General features: G+C 37.8%; 1 protein-coding gene and 1 long non-coding RNA gene across 3 annotated transcripts; both read right to left on the reverse strand.

The window, feature by feature from the left end:
• Window positions 1-1,405: 1,405 nt before the first annotated feature.
• LOC139141886 (adhesion G-protein coupled receptor G6-like) lies at window positions 1,406-15,420 on the reverse strand. 2 transcript variants are annotated; one of them, XM_070711643.1, is made up of 15 exons: window positions 15,140-15,420; window positions 14,799-14,893; window positions 14,409-14,571; window positions 13,147-13,256; window positions 11,838-12,816; window positions 10,388-10,546; window positions 10,086-10,205; window positions 9,787-9,844; window positions 7,083-7,207; window positions 5,997-6,118; window positions 4,702-4,973; window positions 3,916-3,991; window positions 2,834-3,216; window positions 2,483-2,571; window positions 1,406-1,978 (listed from the first exon to the last, which is right to left on the reverse strand). In XM_070711643.1, exons 5-14 carry the CDS (start codon window positions 11,949-11,951, stop codon window positions 2,489-2,491), a joined length of 1,512 nt encoding a protein of 503 aa, XP_070567744.1. In that variant the 5' UTR covers window positions 11,952-12,816; window positions 13,147-13,256; window positions 14,409-14,571; window positions 14,799-14,893; window positions 15,140-15,420; the 3' UTR covers window positions 1,406-1,978; window positions 2,483-2,488. The 2 variants fall into 2 exon arrangements, with proteins under 2 accessions (XP_070567744.1, XP_070567745.1); XM_070711644.1 differs by having other exon boundaries at window positions 15,069-15,153.
• Window positions 15,421-15,500: 80 nt separating this feature from the next.
• LOC139141887 (uncharacterized) lies at window positions 15,501-21,742 on the reverse strand. The gene is made up of 3 exons (XR_011554268.1): window positions 21,488-21,742; window positions 16,928-17,057; window positions 15,501-15,901 (listed from the first exon to the last, which is right to left on the reverse strand). It is a non-coding gene; the product is annotated as an uncharacterized lncRNA (long non-coding RNA).
• Window positions 21,743-22,090: the final 348 nt, after the last annotated feature.

The following is a 22,090-nucleotide window of genomic DNA, read 5'->3' on the forward strand; positions in this document are numbered from 1 at the left end:
TAACTACGCTACAAGATGGGTGTCTCTCTGGCGAGTAAAAAGTGACCATCTTACAGCCTATTACACCTCGCTACACTTCGTTACGTCCGCTACACCCCCTTCTCCAATTTTCACAAAATTTTACTCCTAGACTTGGTTACACCTCGCTACACGTTCTTAACTACGCTACAAGATGGGTGTCTCTCTGGCGAGTAAAAGTGACCATCTTACAGCCCCTAACACCTCGCTACACTTCGTTACGTCCGCTACACCCCCTTCTCCAATTTTCACAAAATTTTACTCCTAGACTTGGTTACACCTCGCTACACGTTCTTAACTACGCTACAAGATGGGTGTCTCTCTGGCGAGTAAAAAGTGACCATCTTACAGCCCCTAACACCTCGCTACACTTCGTTACGTCCGCTACACCCCTTCTCCAATTTTCACAAAATTTTAGGCTCCTAACTTGGTTACACCTCGCTACACGTTCTTAACTACGCTACAGGTGGGTGTCTCTCTGGCGAGTAAAAAGTGACCATCTTACAGCCTATTACACCTCGCTACACTTCGTTACGTCCGCTACACCCCCTTCTCCAATTTTCACAAAATTTTACTCCTAGACTTGGTTACACCTCGCTACACGTTCTTAACTACGCTACAAGATGGGTGTCTCTCTGGCGAGTAAAAAGTGACCATCTTACAGCCTATTACACCTCGCTACACTTCGTTACGTCCGCTACACCCCCTTCTCCAATTTTCACAAAATTTTACTCCTAGACTTGGTTACACCTCGCTACACGTTCTTAACTACGCTACAAGATGGGTGTCTCTCTGGCGAGTAAAAAGTGACCATCTTACAGCCCCTAACACCTCGCTACACTTCGTTACGTCCGCTACACCCCCTTCTCCAATTTTCACAAAATTTTACTCCTACACTTGGTTACACCTCGCTACACGTTCTTAACTACGCTACAAGATGGGTGTCTCTCTGGCGAGTAACGACGCGACTGCTCTTTTACAACTTTACTGTTCTATTCCATACTTAATATCTACATGCATCACCTCAACATATCTTGAAAATTATCATCAATCACCAACGTACCCTAGTATAGTTCTTATATTATTTGTAGGGGTCCCTGGTCCTTTAAACGAAGTTCCGATGACCCTCTCTCTTTTACTACTCTCAACTTTCTTTCTCTTCTTAAAGGCATAATTATTCACGATATGTAAATCGATGGCAAGACCGAGCTGTTCCATACCAGACTCTCTATGTGAAAATAGTCCCATCTAAAATAGGCTGCGCATTGATATATTTCACTGTAATTAGACTTCTTTTCCTAGCCTTCGCTACAATCGCAACACCTAAATACGTAGCGAAGGGGTAGTCTATAAAAAGTTTGCACCTCGGATCTTGCAGTGTATAAGCAGACAAAATACTAGGAAATAAGAACATAAATTGGTCTTAAATGTTATCAGATATGCACCATATGCAGTGTGGAAAAAACACAAGGGTATATCAGATACTGTTGATTTAAAATGCAAACATGCACAGTGTCGCGGTTTATGGTACATTGCAACAATGCCATCTATACGAGGTACTGGTTGTCAGATTCTGTTAGTGTGTTCGTCAGACAGCGACATAACTCAGTCATCTGCAATGAGAAGATAATTGCTATGTTTTTTTGTTATTCTATAACTAAAAGATATAAGCATGATCTCGTGGTGAAACTTCGTAAGGTTGACTGTTCATAATTGCTTCAACACCACGGGTTCTTCTGTCCCTTCGTCTAAAGATAGATTTCTAATACAGAGTGTATTTCTTCTTTCTGTTTGTTTAAAATATCATGAATACAGACGAATTGTTCCTCATTTCGGTGTTTCAGGAGCTTATCTTCTGGTCTCGGTTTATGTTACGCTTGTCTCGCGTTTGAGAGTGTTCTACTGGTTACGTTGGTGTTATCAAGACAACGCCAAATCTCTCACGTTGTCGTCGACATATCTGGAAAGCAGAGAGTTCAAATTAAAAAAAGTTTGTTTAGTCGTCATTATCTGTTTAAAAGAGGGATAATTTTTCGAGCTAGAAAAAGGTACGAATCTGGGTTTAAGGCAATGGCGGAGTTTGCTAACTGATCGTGTACGACAGTATTTCTATTGGTATGACATTTTGCTGTGTCTGAGAAAAAGGGAATCAAAGCTTTTCGAAGAAATCGGAGATGAGAAACAGACAGAAAATTATAGAGAAGAAAGAAAACGAAAGAAGGGAAAAAGTAAAACACAGCCAAACACTTTGCTACTTCGCTCTCCCTTTTCGAACATCACGACCAGTAAATGATAACAATGATCGTCATTGTCTTCGTTTATGACGTTGACATTCGCAATCGCTTGGTGAAAAAATTTTCTTACACTAAAACTGGCACATAATGTAGCTATTTCGAATCGTTTTACGGTAACGTGGAATGGCTGAATGAATATGTCTCGATCAGTTTCCAATATCAAAACTTACCTGACTTTAGATGTTTTTGCTTTCAGTGTCCTTGACTAGATATTTGTTGGCAGCACTTTGAATGCCAGTGGAAGATGTCCCGTTACTCTCTGCAAAAAACATAAACAATCCAAGCAAAATTTGAAGACTATGTATTCTTATTAATCGCGTGAGAAATGGGAAGATCTCACAGCAATGTTCTCATTATGTGGTTGTACATGAGGTGACAATACGCGGTCTCAGTGTCTTGTCACTTGATTCTTACGTATCTAGCCAGAATCTGGTGGTCACACAAAGAAAAGTTATGAAAGCAATTTATGATATATACAATCATATGAGAACTTTAGGGCGGAAAACCAATGTTTTACACACCGTTTGATTCGTAAGGAGCTTTGTCTTGTCCACAGAAAGTCCTCTTCCAACCATTTTGGATGTCTGTCTTCAACGCGCAGTGGAATACGAATATGAACAATCCCTGAAGGCAGTTGAATATTGCGAATAGATACATGAAAACGAGGCTGGCTTCACTGATAGCAAATATGGCGAATGTCCAGGTCAGACCTAGCAATACCATAAACGCGATAGCTGCCTTCAACTGTGCTTGAATACTGAATCGATCACCAGAAGTCATCGCTCTGGAGTTGAGTCCACATATTTGATAAATGACAAGACAGAAGATGACACTGTTGAAGATGAGAACTACGCCGAAAGGAACCAAGAATGCACCGTAGAAGGCGTACTGTGACAACCAGCAACTGGAATTAAAGTAAATTTCGGAACATATTCAGCAGTGAAACTTAATATAATATTGTACTAATTTACATTATGTGAGCAACTATTCATGTCGCTTTGCTCACTGAAACTTGCAAAACTTAAATTTTAAACATAAGTTACGGAGGAAAGTTGTTATTCCAGGGATTCAGCACGATCATTAAAACGCTTGCCCGCCATTACCTACCACCAACGAAATCAAAAATTACTATGATTGTGTTTCCTTTGCTATTGACAGCTTTATGAATTTACTTAATCGTAGCCACATAGCATATTTTGACCGCACACTGCTATCATTTTAAAAGAGAAAATTTACTTTCAAATTGATAAAACATCAAAACCATGAAATGCTTCATTCGTCAAACTATGGTGCTTAATGTTCATTCTAACTCTAGCAAACTGAAGTTTCATGGGGAATTCATTCATGACATGATTTCTCAGAGTTACAGTTGTCGAATAAATGCTGAGTCCATAGGTTTCCTTTAGTAGGATAACAATATACTAAAGTATGAATCGCTTCACTGCCACCATCAAAACACCGAATAGAGCAGTAAGGAGGTCTCAGAAACACAACCTGTCACTCAGTCGACTAATCAACCAGAATATGGAGAAGCAGGTGCTTGAACTTGACCAATCAGTCGATAGAAAATATTAAGTAACTCGTAAATTATAATACTACTCACATCCTGTCGTCATACATGTATCCATAGTTGTCTACACCTACAGCAAGGACAATGACTACGACAATAAGGGGAACGCCTACAATCCAAGAAAATGAACGACAACGCTTTAAACTAAAAGGGAAGACTCGTTGAAAGTGATATTATTTGTAAATTACGATCTTTCACCATTTGTTAAGCTATTAAATGTATACCTATTCGGGTCAAAAACCACTTCTTTTCTGGTACATTGTTACAGCAAGTTCATGCTTCCCGTTGTACCACTATCTATACGTATTCCATCGCTATGCAACCAAAGCATAATTATTATCCGACGAACTTTCGCAATATGACAATGTATACATGGTGTAAATTTGTAACAGCGAATGCAGACATAAGAAGCATAAGATATCCCGTATCAGAGAAAAACAAGATGTCTTTTTCGTGATTTTAACATTAACGGTGTAAATGGAATAGGACCACCTTAATAGAACATATGTAAGTATGGAAATACATCACGCCCTCATTGGATGATTAAAATAGTTCCATTTTTTCATCTCAGGTGTCCGAGAAAACTAAATAAATGAACAGCTTATCTGAATTACCTCTCTTCCAAAGTCTGCCGGAGAGAGGCCTGGAGATTGCAAAATAACTTGCATTGACTCAAAAACAGAATTGATAGTTATATGATAATTTCCGAGAAAAAATATAAGTTGTATACTTCAAACGAAGTTTTACTTTAAATGTGTAATATAAAGTTTATGCTGATAGGTATACAATGAGAGTTGTTTCCTAATCTCAAAGCCTTACCCCAACCAATCAGGCTAAACTTGACCATGAAATGCGTGATGTACTTTTCAAACACTTTGACCAGCTGAAGATACAAGTACGCCGCTTCAAGCGCCATCCAGAAAAAGACAGCCAACAGGAAATAGTGTTGTAAAACAGCAATGGTGGCACAAATACCAGGTATTCTCGGTCCAAAATAAACAAATAATGCACCAATCAGGAACATCAACAACGCCATGAAGAGGGATGAACATAAACTGATCAGGATTTTGGTAGCTTTATTTTTCTTTTTCCTGAAAAGAATGATTAAAAAGTTTTAAAAAGTAATTTTAATTCATTACAAGGAAAATAACTATGACAGTCATTCAAATGCATGGCAAAGGATCTACTTCGACAAAAAGGTCTGTCGATGGAGGGCGCCCTTCCGTAAGGAGTTAGGTTTTGGACTTTCTCATATCATCGTTTTCCTTGTTGGAGTAACATTGACATTAAATGTCATGTTGACATCTGCTGTCAAAGTCTTGTTCACGAATAGGCCTAAATTGAACGTTTAAAAATAGGGGCAGACTCAGGCAACGGATCAATTTTAAAATCCACGACAACTACGAGAATAGTTTGGGAAAGCAACATCAATCTGTGATAATAGAAAATGGAAGTAAAATCATGCTCGTGGTTCTGATGACGGATAATCTTTCCATATATTGGAATGAAATGACCAGCCGAGCCACTAACAATTTCTGAACAACCTTTTAAATGGTATACATGAGAAGTGACGGTTATAGTTATATAGTTGAATATAAAATTGTTTCATTGGATACGAGCATACTTCTTTCCGCAAATGGGCGTAAAAGTGGAAAAAACTCGGCGATGTCCAATTTGTTTTGGAACTAATGCAAACGTGGACAAATAGATATAGGTATCTATGTCATCTTATCGATTCGGTGCTTAGCTATGATGTTACCGCATGTATATCTATAGAGGCATTGGATTTACTGAGATAGTTCAGCTTGCAAAATGAATGTCACAGTCATTAATTTTTTTATTTCGTACTTCGAATATTTTGATTCGTACTTTGTTCACAGAGTACGCTACACAAAAAGAGACCTTGCACTAAAACTACACCATTACAAATTATGTGCATGAAGTGTCAAGTTTTTTAAAGTACGATTTGAAATTAGAGTTGAAAGAAAGAACGTTTGGATATCCCGTAGCAAGTGTCAGAAAGTATGCTTGTATGCAAGTGTAACATGTGTCAATAACTGAACTGATTTCCAGGATACCAGACATATTACACCGAGGCATCATGGTCCACTCACCTGTAGACGATGATACTGACAAGTGTGACAGCCAAAGCAAGTAAGGATATCACACAACCGATGAGAGAAATTATCGATAAGGCTTTCTGATTGGTTTGGTCGACGTCATTATCATAGATGTTCTAAAAGAGGAAGCGGGTATGAAATATATTTCATTCAAAGGAAATTATACATTTTAGCAAAAAAAACCCATCCGACATGCGGAAGGCTTAGTCAGTAACTGTTAATGAGGTTAAATGACCCGCTTTATCCGATCGGGAGGGGGCTTGCAAATTGACTGGTGCAAAAGGGTCTACGGTTTACACAAATCTCGGATCGATAACAGCACGTCAGATCGGCCAGCTATAGTTTCAGTCCATATTCCCTAGTTTGTTCTGGGAAAGTGAACTCACAAAAAAATTATGAAAATCATAAACATAACAAATGTGATAACAAAATAAAAGCACGTCATCAGAAGAGCTATGGAATAAGGTTCTAGGGATTCCCTTAACTTATATGATCTGCGTCTGAATCTGAGTCCTTGTCGGACTTTCTGTAAAGCCAACTCTAATCGACTGAGGTCGCTCTAACATGAAGAATTCCAATTCTCTGAGATTGAATTCTTCTTACGCGTATATGCAGTCATCAGATTCAACCATTATGACAAGTGCAACGTGGCGTTTCGGGAAGCAAAATGGGAATTACTTATGTTGTGTTGTAAAATGAAATTTATAAGAGTATAACGGAGAGTGATAATGTTGGACTGTGAAATATGATATTGAATTGTGAAAGCGTGGAATTACGGAGAGTAGCAGAATGTAAAATAGAACGTAGAAAGAAATATACAAAGTCAAGCTGTAAAATTGAGTATAGAATAGGATAAAAGATAGTCGAGAGAAATGTTGAGTTGTAGAATTGAATTCAGAGTTGAATATAGAAAACGACATAGAAGTCGAGTTGCAAATTGAGTATAGAATAGGAATAAAGATAGTCGAGAGAAATGTTGAGTTGTAAAATTGAATTCAGAATAGTAAAATATAAAGTAATAACTTTTAGCATAGATTGGATACCATACATGCTGAAGCATTGGTTTCAAATTTAACTCACCACAAGGAGAGCAAAGTTCGTCAGATGATTGCATTCACAAACTGTAGTGTTACTTTCAGTTCCCTCGCCATCTGTACCGTTCAATGAAACCTCACAGCCTTCTTCAGACCAACCACCACTAGCGTCTAAAAGGAAAAGTAGGAGACTGTATATAGGATAACGATATCTTGTCTTGGTTTATCAGTACTTCTAACTCTACTGAAGTATTGTATGCAAGTGAAATAGTACCAGGGATAATTCTTACGATACTAGAGCGGTGACGCATTGGATATTGTAATCGTTTACTGATCTGTTGTGAAATATATTGGGCAGAAACTAAGTCTTACTGATAATTCAAAGCCAATTAGGTGAAAAAGTTAAAATCATTTCTTTTATTCCTGTAGATTGCAGTGCGTAATTTTTCTCTATATGGCATCTGACTTGGTGTTGTTTTCACATTTGAATGCAAAAGCCTCTGTTCTAAATTCTTTTTTTTCTCACAGGAAGAGCTTTAAAATGAGCGACCAGAAGACCCCAAAAGAATTGAACAATATTGATGGGCCGACCATCTCTTTCCGAAGTGCATTCTACGATAAACAGATCGGACTGACCTTTCGCATGGTTTATGGAGTTATATTGGTTTTTTAATATGAAGAAAATATGTCAGCATGAGGAGAAACGAAACCACAAAATGAACTCATACTTTGCAGTTTGTCAGAAAATGACAGTGCTAATGCATTGAATATAGTGCCAACGAGACTGATCTCATTAGATGATAAAGTTTGCTGTACAAAATAGGAAACTTATCACGCCAGAAAATTTAGAAATGAGGGTATATTTGAAAAAAGAATTTGGTCCAGAAAATTTGAATAATGCAAAAGTTCATGGGTATTTAATGAAATGAACACTAAGTCACCCTAAAATACCCGTAAATGAATTTCTAAGGCAATCCGGGAGATACGTTTCGAGAAAATTAGGCCTCGAAGATTTCAATATCCAAATTATATCACAATTTCTTAAATAACAAGTCATCGTTGATGACACAGTCCCCACTTGTTAATCAGTATTTTGATTACAGGTCCTCAAAGAGGATAGAGTCCTCTTCATTAGGTCTGTGATAAAAATACTTTTGAATGAATTCGCTTGATACATGTCTGAGTTATGGTTCAGGACATGAAAAAAATCGTAACAAAATGGTCGCACAGTGGCTATATTTGATCGCATCACAAAACAAATTGATGTGCATAGCTATGACATGGGTCGATGTCCTTGTACCAACTTTATATAAAATTGGTCAAAACATGCGGATATGCCTGAGTTAGGCTCTGTACATGAAAAAATCGTAATAAAATGGCCGCCTGGCGGCCATATTGGATCGTATCACAAACAGATTGACGTGCATTTGTATGACATAGGTCAATGTCCTTGTACCAACTTTGAATAAAATCGGTTGAAACGTGCCTGAGTTATGGCTCTGTACATGAAAAAATCGTAATAAAATGGCCGCACAGCAGCCATTTTGGATCGTATCACAAAACAAATTGCCGTGCACAGCTATGACATTTGTCAATAAGCTTGTACCAACTTTGAATAAAATCGGTTGAAACGTGCCTGAGTTATGGCTCTGTACATGAAAAAATCGTAATAAAATGGCCGCCTGGCGGCCATATTGGATCGTATCACAAAACAAATTGACATGCATATCTATGACATTGGTCAATGTCCTTGTACCAACTCTGAATAAAATCGGTCAAAACATGCCTGAGTAATGGCTCTGTACATGAAAAAATCGTATAAAATGGCCGCCTGGCGGCCATATTGGATTGTATCACAAAACAAATTGATGTGCATATCTATGACATTGGTCAATGTCCTTGTACCAACTCTGAATAAAATCGGTCGAAACATGCCTGAGTAATGGCTCTGTACATGAAAAATTCGTAATAAAATGGCCGCCTGGCGGCCATATTGGATTGTATCACAAAACAAATTGACGTGCATCTGTATGACATTGGTCAATGTCCTTGTACCAACTTTGAATAAAATCGGTTGGAACATGCCTGAGTTATGGCTCTGTACATGAAAAAATCGTAATAAAATAGCCGCCTGGCGGCCATATTGGATCGTATCACAAAACAAATTGACGTGCATCTGTATGACATATGAAGTAATCCTTGTACCAAGTTTGAATGAAATCGCTCCAGGCATCTCTGAGATATCTGCGTGAACGGACGGACGGACGGACGCACGCACGCACGCACGGACGCACGCACGCACGCACGGACATGACCAAACCTATAAGTCCCCCCGGACGGTGTCCGTGGGGACTAATAAAGTCAGTCTTTCCTGGTTAGTCACTGTCTAGTGCTTTCATAGTTAAAGTTGTTTTGACCCAAAGCAAGAAATGGCACCAAATTCTTCAAATATTTAATTATTTCTATATTTAATTATTCCTGTATGTTATAAGTCATCAACTTAAACCGTGTCGAAAATTCGAAAGCTATTAACTTTGGAAACACAATATATTATATAATTCTTCTAACTATCATGAGAACCTAACTACCGTTCGAATCGCAAAACAATATCAAAACTTAATATTTCGAGTTGTGTAGTCGCCCAAAAGTTTATAATATTACAAATAACACTGATTGTTTTATCGGTTGAACGAGAGAGAGAGAGAGAGAGAGAGAGAGAGAGAGAGAGAGAGAGAGAGAAAATATCTTACCTTCTTTTCCAGTGTTCCAAAACACACAGCTGACATTATAAAAAGTAGAGTTGACAACCTGTGGGATATTTATGTGTAATTACTAATTATTTCACAAAACTTCTCTGTTGTACTATCGGTAAGTACAAGTAAAACTCCTAACAACATTATTTGAACATTTTCCTAGCAACGTATGGATTTTCTTATCATAGATCCGCATAGTAGATAGCTGTTTGACCTTCTCTTTTAGTCACACACTCGATTTCACTTTGACTACAAGAACACATAAAAACACAAAAGACGCTAATAAATAAACTCACCGTATTATCACGTGGTATTTGGATTTTGACGGGGTCCCTTAAGTTGGTGATTTTCAGCTCCCCAATGCTGGCTGCGATGACAGGACTGAATCTGGCTAGCGTACCATTAATGTCAACAGCCTGCAGATGTTATAGGCAAGACTTGTTGATTTGAAATTGCGGAAACAAATTAAGTCTGCGATCATTGGAAACACAGTTCTACCTAACTTGTACAGTTGAAGTAACACACCAATATACATGCAAAGAGAATATACAAAACAAATGATCACATCTATGGCATTTCAGTTTCAGAATCTACTAACCTTAAAGAGAGTATTCAATTTGTGAACGACAAATTGTACTCGGTTGACCTGAGCTCGCTCCTTTGGTTCTAATCCATCAAGCAGTGATATCGGTAATTGGATTGATGATTCTGTCTCCTCGATGACGTCTTTAGGCTCAGTTCCTCTCGATAGTTCACTCTGGATCAGTACAAGGAAAAAAGAGTGCCAAAATGTTTTACCTACGTTTTGTGTTTACAAAGGCTAACTTCGTCCTCTTTTCAGCCAGGGAGTGTTCTCGAATGCAAGTTATTCCGTTTTCTTGTTCGTGCTTTGCAGCAAAGCATAATCCCTCATCAATTTAATTCTGTTATAGTAAATGATCACGACATTAACTCGTAAAACCACATTTTAAGGAACCTGTAAACTGGTCTAAATTCCCCGTGTTTATGTGAAGTACAGTGACCTGTCGCTCGATCAAGGCCCACTTTGATATCACCTATTAGTTAGGAAAGAAGTACTGATTAGCTCAGTGTGTGGCACTAGTTTGTATTGTAAGTCATTATCAAGTTACGTATAATTAGCAGCTTGTTGGAATATTTTCTTAGGGCCATGAGTCAGCAGTCACATTAAAACCATGACCACTGATGATCCAGGAAAAGCGAAATATGTCACAGTGTAATCATTTCGCACCTTAACCTCCAAACTTTTTCTACTCTACCTGTCCCATGGATACAAGTTCGACAACAAACAATGTTTGAGTATATAAAATTGTAGATGGCGGAGGAGGGGGAGGGAGGTCGTCAGTATATTACGAAGATTCTTCGAGTTAAGGTTCTAGGACAAGTATTTGGCCCTTCTAATTATCATTTCATTCTCACTGAATTTGTGCACTTAATATAGTATAAGTTTTCTGAAAGCCTGGATATTGGTTAATACCGTTAAATTTATTTTGTAATTATTGTCTGCATTAGGATCACATGACAGTAAATTAAATAATCTCTGACACGCATTTTTCCTTCCCCTGTACAACGCTCCAGTCGAAATTTACATGTTAAAAAGTTGCTGTATCAATCATGCAAAACGTCTGTGATTTTCATTTAAGGCTATAGTTCGTATTTTATGTCATGACAATTTCCCCCGCTCTAACGCCTTTCTGAGCGTAACAAAAGATCTAGGGCAGATAACGCGATATGACACATCCTTTTTGACTTGATAATGTTGACAACTATTGTGCTGTTTTTGACCAGAAACATCGCCGTGTTTGTTCAGGGGAAAGAAAAATATTATAGAAATTATCTAAATTCTCTCTCACATGAACAATGATGCCAAGTGCAAATCGAAACATGTTCCAATATATAAACTTTTAGAAATATTTATAATACTTTAATGGAGTTACGAGCTCAGTTTTTGAGGAAAATTCGTTGTCTAGAAGGTCTCAGTACCAATCACAATTGTTCATGTCGAGTAAACCTTTAGAAACATAACTTACTTTGCCTGATGAGTGACGGAACTTGAGTCCGGTAAACGATTCAGTATTTATCTCTGCTAAGGTCATTGCGATGTTTTCTGTTTGTATGGTTACAGACTGGTTTCCAGTATCCATGGAATCATTTAAAAAGTTCACAATCAAAGATAGTTTCTCCACAGATTCGATGAGTCTGAGGGATATGAAAGATAAAAGGATTTTTCACTTTAGTGAAAGGTAAATTTTAATCTAATGGATAGTGGTTACTTGATTGTCGAAAGGTAAACACGATAGAAGTTGATGAGCAAGTGACATTGTTTTATGGTACATTGTAAACATATGTGTCAGCTCTAGTGGATGATACGAATATATATTTTACAGTTTCATTTCTGTATTTGTGTAAGTTGAGTATGATTCATTACAGTATATCACTTACTTGTATTTAAACATCGACAATGATCTTGCTTCTCATGAAAAACAGGGAACAAAATAAAACAAAAACAAAAACAAGCCTCTCCCCCCAAAAAAATTATTGACTACCAGCAAACAAATTCCCAACAATTTACTGAAACTTAAAGCAGGATAAGAAAGATTGACATAGTTGGGGAAAGGAAAATTTGGCGAAAACTGTAGGAGCTCTAGTACACTGTTGACACAATTTATGTGACAATATTCCCGCTCCTTTCATCAACAATTCTCTAAGTAAATGTATAAAATTCTGTTTTAGGCTGTAGCCTTGATATTAGAATTAAACATTATTATCATTGTTGCCTTGCAGCAGCATTTTCATTTTGTTGACTGGCAACCAAGACTCCGTGATCGACGTGTAGCAAATTATCGACACTGAGAAGCACATCTTCAGCTACCCCAATCTCGGTCCCGTCTGTTTCACTTTCTAAAATGTTATCTATGACGTCAACAGAAAGTGTGACGTCATTCTCCCCAAAATGTTCCGCTTCAGAGGTGATGTTGGCCAATTGTTCGGCAACCTTCTTAGCTTGCCCTGCAAAAGCATAAGAGGTAGGGACTTATCACCAAGGTTTGTTTAACATTTCGACGAAAACGAAGGATTAAATTCAAGTTCCCTGCTTGTGTTAGCTACTCTCATGTTACCATATAATAATCTTTATACATATGACGCTAATTTCCTTAGCGATTGTTGATACTGAGTGAGAATTGTAAAGCTGGTCACGGACTATGCCCAAAAATACCAAGTGAGAGCTTACAGACAAACGTATGAATGATATGTTGTATTCGACACTGTATGGTAAATGCGAGCTCGAATACGCGGATACACTAGCGCACGTTCATGTGCGCATGTGCAATTTCTTACCTGGAGGAATAGTGATGTTAACCAAATGATTCAGGCGTTCCTCTATGGTTGACTCTCTTCGCGGTGTACATGCCGACGTGTTCGCCATACCCCACTCGCCGTTACGTTGACTGTCGGCGAAGGATTCACGATATACGGTTTGATTTTTTGAGGTTATTACATACCCAACATCGCTTGATCCTGTATCGTATCAGCGTTAGTGTAAACACGAAAAATGCTGATACAACTGAAAGAACAGACGATATTTGCTGATAACAAATTTATATTATACACATGCTCAGAATTTTAACAATTGGGGAAATATCATAATTTGTTTGTCTCTACTTTTATCCCGCTGCGCATTAATATGAAACTATTTATGTGAACAGGCTTCACTCATTAACTTCACGCATCTAACCGAATACCATAAGAAAAGATAATGGAACCTAACAATAGTCACACTGAAAGAACTATTTATTGTTCAATATATAGTGCTACAATCGATATTCCTCTAAATCTCTCCTTTACTTCAAAATCCTCCCGATTTCGATCGCGCAAGATCGTCGTTAGGAGTGAAGCGTGGCGACCATTTTGTTTGTTTACATTGAGAGTCATCGTGACGTCAACAGGTATCGCGACGTCACACTGTCACAAAATATCCTTGTACCTTAAAGCCCTTCAAATCGTTATATTGCAAACGTCGTATAGACGGAGAGCGGCATCCATTTTGTTTTTGTTTACTTTGTTGACTTGTAAGTTGTAAATATAGTTTGTGAACACTCACAATATTGATAACGTTTATCATTATATTTTACTTCACCGAGATCCAGCGATATTGGCATGGGTATATGATAAAAGTAATTGCAACATTAATAAGACAAGCTGTAAAAGCAATAGCGTAAGACATTTTACATCATCTTCAGACTCTCGACAACCAACGATATGTTTATACATTTTTGTTTGTCTATCTCAGATGCAAGGAGTGGCTCTGTTGAAATTGTACAATAATTTGATAATTTTCTCCAGATCTGAAGAGTTCGCTAGGTACACTTTACGCAAAGTCATACTCCTCAAGTCAGTTTCTCCTTCTTATCTGTCTCATCCTAACGTTTACAATGACCATCCAATTATTAAACACTAGCCTTATATGTAATGGCGCCGGGCAAAATATGTAACACTAGCTCAGTACAATGTTGTAATGTTTAATCATACGCGTGGTTATATTGGTTTAGTATTACATGATTGTTTGATTATTACGTGTTGGGGATTAAGGTAATACAAACCATTTCCTCCATGCCATGCCGCCGGTTTTGTTCCCATAGGGACATGTCTGATTTGCATCCTCACATTCAACAGTACTTTGCCAATAAGTAAGGACGTTGTGGTCCGAAGTGATCTCAGCCGGGCACTTTGTTTTCGGCGACGCTATACGCGTTGTAGCATAACCTGAGTGAGGTAATAATTGGAATTTCGGAGATGATGATGATGATGATGATGATGATGATGCAAAACACTGATAAACTTCAAGATAACGATCAATTGTCGAATAATGAACAATGACATTGGAATAAAACAAACGTGAAAAGAAATGACTGCTTGCACGAGTAATAAGTTCCCAAATTGCTTTGTGTATGGGAACATTCTATGATTGCGGGAGTAAAGTTTTAACTCACGGAATTGACAGATGAAAGGCTTGAGGATCGATTCTGAGTAGTCAACGTCTTCCATCTCGAAACAAGTACTTTGATCTCTCCCAGATTGTACATTCCTGTGAGAATATGAGTCATTTAAGATAAATATCAGTTCGGCCAAGGTTAAACATTCATCATTGACTTGTCACGAAAACCAAGTTTAAACGTCTGACATACTTCTTCACGTGTTTCATAGTCTCAGCATACGAATAAATGTTGCTGGCTTTATTTCTCATCAAACCATGTAATCACCTTAAAATTCAGTGGCCTTGCTACCAACGTTTTAGTTTCCGAATTCGATATTGAAAATTGTGTTTACGAACCGCATACGACAGCAAACCATGGGGTTGGTCGCTTCAACCGTATGTCTTTGTTCCCTTTCTTCTGTTGATTCGTATCTTTTCTCTTCATCTCCTTCTCCTCCCTGTTCTTCTTTTGCATTTCCCCCCGCTTCTTCTTCTTCCCGATCGTTTCTTCTTCTGATGATGATGATTGTGAACATGATGGTGACGAATCTGATGATGTTGAACATGCTGGGGGTGGTAATGATGACGGTGATGTTGATGATGATGATGATGATGATGATGATGATGATGATGTCGATGTTGATGATGTTGATGATGTTGATGATGATGATGACGACGACGACGACAACGAAGATGACGACGGTGGCGACGATGGTGACGACAATGACGTCGATAGCGGTGACAGTGACGACGACAGGGGTGGTGATGTTGGTGAGTATGTTGACTTTAGATTACTGTCACAATTTTGACTCTCTTCCGTATCAGTAGCCAACGTTGATTGGCTTATTTTAACTTGTATGCCGTCAATCCATGTGAAATGGCATTTCTCGACGTTGTCTTCGCTATTACAGCCTATCCAGTAACCCTTGAGTAAATCTTTATTCCTAGACATGGTATGTTTTTGTATGTGGTTGCGGATAAGTTCAAACAGTGAAAATTTAGAAAGAATCGCTAGCTGCCTTGCGATTTCTGATTTGCTTTGATGGGAACATCGCCAATACGTTCTAGCATCGAAAGTTTTGATTATTTTTGGGGTGTTGTCTCCAATCAAAAGTATATCTGAAAATAATCAAAATAAGTATTTAATCAGTTGTTATGTGAAATTGTTCATAGAAACGGAGCAGGTTAGGTTTGTTGTTAAAGAGGCTTGTAAGAAAACTTATAAATCGAACATCAATCTTCGAATTTTTAATTGTTTAGGTTTTTGACATGAGCTTTACAGGTCACGTCAATTTAACTGGCCACCTTCAGTTTTCTCTATTTGCGTCACACAAATTTGTAGTCAAGTTCAACAGTAATTACTGTAACATAGAATGCTCAAGTTGGTTAGAAAATATGGAGAGAGAGAGAGAGAGAGAGAGAGAGAGAGAGAGAGAGAGAGAGAGAGAGAGAGAGAGAGAGAGAGAGAGGGAGAGGGGGGGAGGGAGCTCTGCATGCGATATATCAGTTATACAGGATAATCATTTTGTAAATCCCAAAGTAAAGAGCGATAAGAGGCAAATCTTTTCACCCAAAAGGCTTAACATGTTAAGGTAGAATGCACCTCAGAGACAGAAATCCGGACACTCAAACTTTACCAATTCTCTTCTTATATAACACTTGTGGGGGTTCATTTTAAAGCTCTTGGTGAAAGAAAACTTTTCCATGGCTTAGTTTTTCGAAATTCGAAAATTCATTTTTTCTCCATAGAGTTAACACAGGGATGGCGGCCATTTTGAATTTCAAATATTGAGAAATCACAAATTATTTGTCTCTCTAGGACCAAAGTTTGCATGGTGACCCCTGATTTTTATTCTTGCTTTAGTAAGAGAATGGTAGAAAGTTTCACTGAGGAAAGTTTGAGCAAAAGTTTAAGTCTTTCACTTTCGAGGTGCATATTACCTTAAAGACTGGTACATGTAAATCGAAAGAATGATTTCCGTCGTAGAACGTTTACTGGAAAGGTCATAATTGCTACACGATATTATTATTACAGCACACATGTGATAATAATATCCTCCTAGTCAGACAGTGAATTGTAACGCTATGGACTAAGGACTCTGATTGTGAAATTATCCATTTTTTGATTTTAAAAGGTTTACTTACCATCACGATCGTATGTTTTTGTTTCTTCTTTCAAATTTAAACAAAGCCGATCTGCTTGATATCCCCATGCGCTATGCCAGAGTATAACAATAAATAAGCCCAGAAAAAGGTGACGACTTGCCATTTTCGACTGAAATATGAAGATATTGTGTAGGAACAGTAAAAGCGATTGTAGAAAATTGACTTAACATTCTCTAAAGTATTATGAACTTGAACAAAAAACTAGTCTCTCGAATAGCACATTACACCAATATCATTGCACTTCACTAAAGTATATTTCGTTTCAACGAGTCTTTCTTGACACTAGAGTAAGACATGGCTGTTGAACGCGGAAAAGCCAATCTCTGCCCACTAATATCTCCTGGGTATGCTTTTCAGTCGTAAATAGTCTGCAGTTTTGTGAAACTGGACACAATCATGCGTATTTCGCATTTTTGAAATATTTTGACCAAAGTCTTTAATCTTCACCGTAATTTATGAATCTTAGCCAACAAAAAAGCCAATATCCGCCCTTTCACATCTCTTGAATGTTTTTCAGTTAGAAATAGTGTAGAGGTACTGTTTCAAACATTCCTTACAGCGCTCACGTGTCAATAATAAATAAATTAGTATTGCCCTGAGGAAAGGGGTTTTATAGATATGTCATGCCTGTACCCGTACGAAAATTGACTCCGAGATCCGTACAGTAATAGATAAATTACACAGCATTAAAATGTATGGTCACAGCCAGTTTTTACCAGTAGTATTAACTTAAAGTTAGCATAGGCAAAACTATTTGCCTCTCTCTAAATACTTTTCTAGCAGAAAAGGGCCGCTGAAACAATACTGATTAGGACCATATATAATATCACCCAAAATTAACGGGCTTGCCGAGCCCGTTAATTTGGCTTTCCTCTCGTCCGAGCCCATAGATAAACGTTAATGGTCAGGGCGGAGTTTTTTATTTCCGTTATGTTATCAACGAACCAATGAAAACCCTTAAAATTTACGAAAACTTCCCACGCGAAAGGCAACGGGGCTCAGAACTTGTGGAATACTTGACGAACGGTCACGCGCGCTGTAAAAAAATTAGGGAAAAAGGCTGACAAGTGATTGATTATGATCCCTGTACAAATCGCAATTTACGTTTTAGCTGTAAAGTTACGATGTTAATATTACTTTTCATATTCACGGGCATGTAAACAAACCATCACTGTGTATTTGTGGTCAGTCACGTGGTTCAGCTCGACCAATTAAAATGTTAGGGTCAGGGCATGGTAATATAATAAGTATAATACCAAGTGCAGCGATCTGATCAGTCGACACGTGAAAAGAACCGTGGTATATTCACAATATACCACTGTTGGTACACGCACGAGCTTTCGGCAAGAGCAAAAATCCTTTTCTGACGTTCCATGCCGGAATTTCAATATACTGTTATGATAGAGGCAATAAATCACACCCAGTGACGGTATGTAACTCGATTTTGACCAGTTCACTCCATACATGCACTCGCTATCACCCGTGCATATATGTCGTGAACGGGTCAAAATCTCGTGGTATACCATCGCCGGGTGTGCTTTATTGCTTAAATAACCGAGTCAGTATAAGAACGCTAGTCCTCAGTTCTTGCACAGACCGTGATGGGAAGAGCATGGTTCTGTTAAGTATATACCAGTTTGGTTAAATATGCCATGTTCACGTCCAACAAACTTGTAAGACAAAAAATACGTGTGTTTCAGTAACACAATCGACCCTAGAGAACCCTCCGAACCTAAGACATTACTTGTTTCCGAATGATTCCGAAAAAATTCTCTAATCTTTACCGTCATTTGTGCGTCTTAGACAACAAATGTAAAATAAAAAATCGCCCTACTTATCTTCCCTAATCATCGGAGGTATGTTATCGGAAACACACATATTTACTTATCTTCCCTAATCATCGGAGGTATGTTATCGGAACACACATATTTTTTGGCCTTACAAGCATGAGAAAATTTCAGTATACATCGTCAGTGACAGAGAACAGAACAGAAAATGACGTTTCTTTGAAATAAGTTTAAAGATCAACACATAAAATGACATGTTCATTGTATCCCACATGAAAATTGTTTACTAATAGCCTCTATCTGTCACACCAGTGTTTAGTCTGAAATAGAACACACCCCGTACTTCCCTTTTTGAGCATTATGAGCAGGTCAGATCACGAATTGCGGAATACGTGCACAGGTACCAACTTCCGACTTGACCTGTAGGCCATGGTACTACAAGTAATGCACTGCCTTGAATAAACAGATTTTTTCATGGTACTTTATCGCGGGTTGATAATGTCAGTTTTTCGACAGTTTTATTATCAATTGCCATCACTACGCAAAAACCTTAGGCTCTGTGTTTCTAAGTCAGGGATATTCAACCGTTTGACAAGCTGTCTGTGATACTGGCAGCGGAGATGACATGGCGCTTTGGTTTGAAATTATTGAATATTGAAACATTACTTCGAGATAATACTTGAAAAATACAATTGTCGCGGCCAAATGTTTGGTTATATTGTACACCCGGTACTGATCATTGGTTCAAGTAGTTTTTACACCTTCCGCAACGATATCGTGTTTTTCTGTTTTAAGATTCACTAATTTTTCTGATGCAGAAGACCATTGACATTACTTCCAGTGACAAAGTAACAAAGTTCAATATCCGAAAAGAAAGAAAAGATAGAAAACAGAGCACTAACTCCCCAAGACAAAGCAAAACAAACAGAACAGAAGGAAACATTTGTCGTTTCACAATGAATGCATTTAGTCGCCAGGTCACCGCTGAAAGTCGAAAAATATTTAAAAAAATTTATCATAATCAACAAGCGAAATTATGAAAAGAAAAATTGGGCGAAAAGAGCCTTTTTTCTTGAACAGACAAGTCGCTGTTTTTGACTTTTTTGTGATGTTGAAGAAAACATGGAATACTTGCTCAAAGTCACTCAGTGTACAAAATGACGACGGTACATAACTGCAAAAGTGTCACAATATGCTTTGCTGAATTTAAACAGATGATTTCGTTTGTGACCCCCAGACTAAATAGATTTTACCTATTCCAGATTGTTTTCCTCTGACAAGTGAACGATGTCAGAATGTAAGAAAAAGCACCACCAATCAAGATCTCCTTTCAAAATCTTGCATGATGTCTAAATTCCATGTAATAGTGTATGTTCAGCAGATGAGGATCTTGTACTGTGTGAGTGGATTTTTTGGTACAGACCGTGAAATGTTTCGCGGAATGTATAATCTTGTCTTGCTGCAGGCAGAGTTGAGGTTGTGAACAGATGACCAGTATTTCAGCATGTTTCAAGAAGTCAAACAACATAAATTATACTTGTAATATCAAACAAAATTCATGAAAACAAATATCTAAAAGAGCGAGTTTGTCCCTTTGAGGTTTCGCATTGCACTATTGACAAGACTGAATAAACTCATTTTCAAATTCAGCTATCTTCAAATTTCTCAATTTCAACACAGATTAGAAATATCAACAAACATAATACACCATACCGACCGCCGTTTAAAGCAGAAGTTATCTAACGAGAACCTCAGCAAGTCCTCTTCTCAATAGTAACATTTTCTGAAATATTTAGTCAATCTAAAAAATTAAATGCGACTCCTGACATACCATCTACAGACAAGAAGGGGACGTACTTATGATAACTTATTCTGTTTATCAACGTTATTGGGTTTTGCTTCGTAAGAGTTCCATAAACAGTTTAATGGCACTAACGTTACGCGCTCATTAAAGGGAAACAGTCGTCGGAACTGCGCCTGTGCGAGTTTATTGTTTATAAACAATGTATTTCATGCACGATATCTAGATGCACCTTATCATCATAGCTGCAATACGGTGTAGATTATGACAGACATGTTTTTACTTTCATCAATCACAAGAGTACCTTGGATACACTGTTGCCATTGGTCGTATGGGTCCCATACGACCTTTGAGCGCAGTTCCGATGACTATACCCCTTTAAGTCTTTTTATCAGACACACAGAAAAGATGTTCAAAATACTAAAATTGTCAACAAGAAAGTCGCACAGGCGCAGTTCCGACGACCTCCTCCCTTTAAGTTATGTTGTCTAGATGTTGTTTGTATTAGAGAGCGCACAGAAGTCAGAAGAGTGCCATTGTGGAATACTAAATAGATACAATGTCATTTTATATCTGTTGATAGCAAGCCAAGGCTTTTGTTATGATTTTGGCCATGTTGCAATTGAATGTGAAAGAAATAATACCATGCGGAGACAATGTTTTTAAGTCTAGACATTCAATGTCGCACCAATATGCATAAGAGTTACACCGGTCGAAGTGCGTTATCTGCACATTTTATTCGGCTAAAAATTCCTCTGTAAAGTATGGCACGCAATGCATAGACTGAGTAACTATAGTCCAGTGACATACTAAAATCGAAGCTCATGTTTTAAGTTATCAAGCACATTGGATGTTTGTTGCTTCTTGAAAATATTTAAGCTCAAATACTTAGTGCACAAAGATTGAACGGCCATAAGTTTAACACAGTAATGTCGGAGGGTGTTTACTCACCAGCAGGAATTTTTACTTCGCCTTGAGTGTATCTGCCGTTTACAACCAGCGGCCCGATACGTCTGACCTGTTTGATTTTGTAAAATCTGGTCTCAGTCTGTTAAAGTCTGTATTTATGTGACCTCTAAATGACAGATGGCACTTGATATTAGCTATGATGAAACAGATTAACTAAGCGATAGACTTTAACTCTGGTCAGGTAAAGGCTGGTGTCAGATTTGGTTTGCGTCCTTGTCACGCAGTTCAATTATTCCGTACAACTCTGATGCCTGACGCACATCAAATAAAGCCTCAGATCCGAACTGCTCTGTTACGTTTGTGGTCACGTTATATGGAGCATTCACGAATGAATTATAATACAGCTGTTCAATTACAAGATCTAGACAAACATAGGTGTGTCATATAAGTAAAAATATTTACAGCTTTTGGCTTGTTTATCCACAACGAAAAAAGGAAGTTTGAGTAAAGTTATGAATAGGTTCTGATTTGTTTCCCTCATTAAATGGTCGCTGATTAGTTTAAGGTTTGATACACATATCTTGAAATGATTAAACGTTCGCAAAACTGTTCAATAAAATTATTCTTTACACAAACTGAATTTGC

Source organism: Ptychodera flava, chromosome 10, assembly GCF_041260155.1.
Source record: "Ptychodera flava strain L36383 chromosome 10, AS_Pfla_20210202, whole genome shotgun sequence".
Lineage (NCBI taxonomy): Eukaryota > Metazoa > Hemichordata > Enteropneusta > Ptychoderidae > Ptychodera > Ptychodera flava.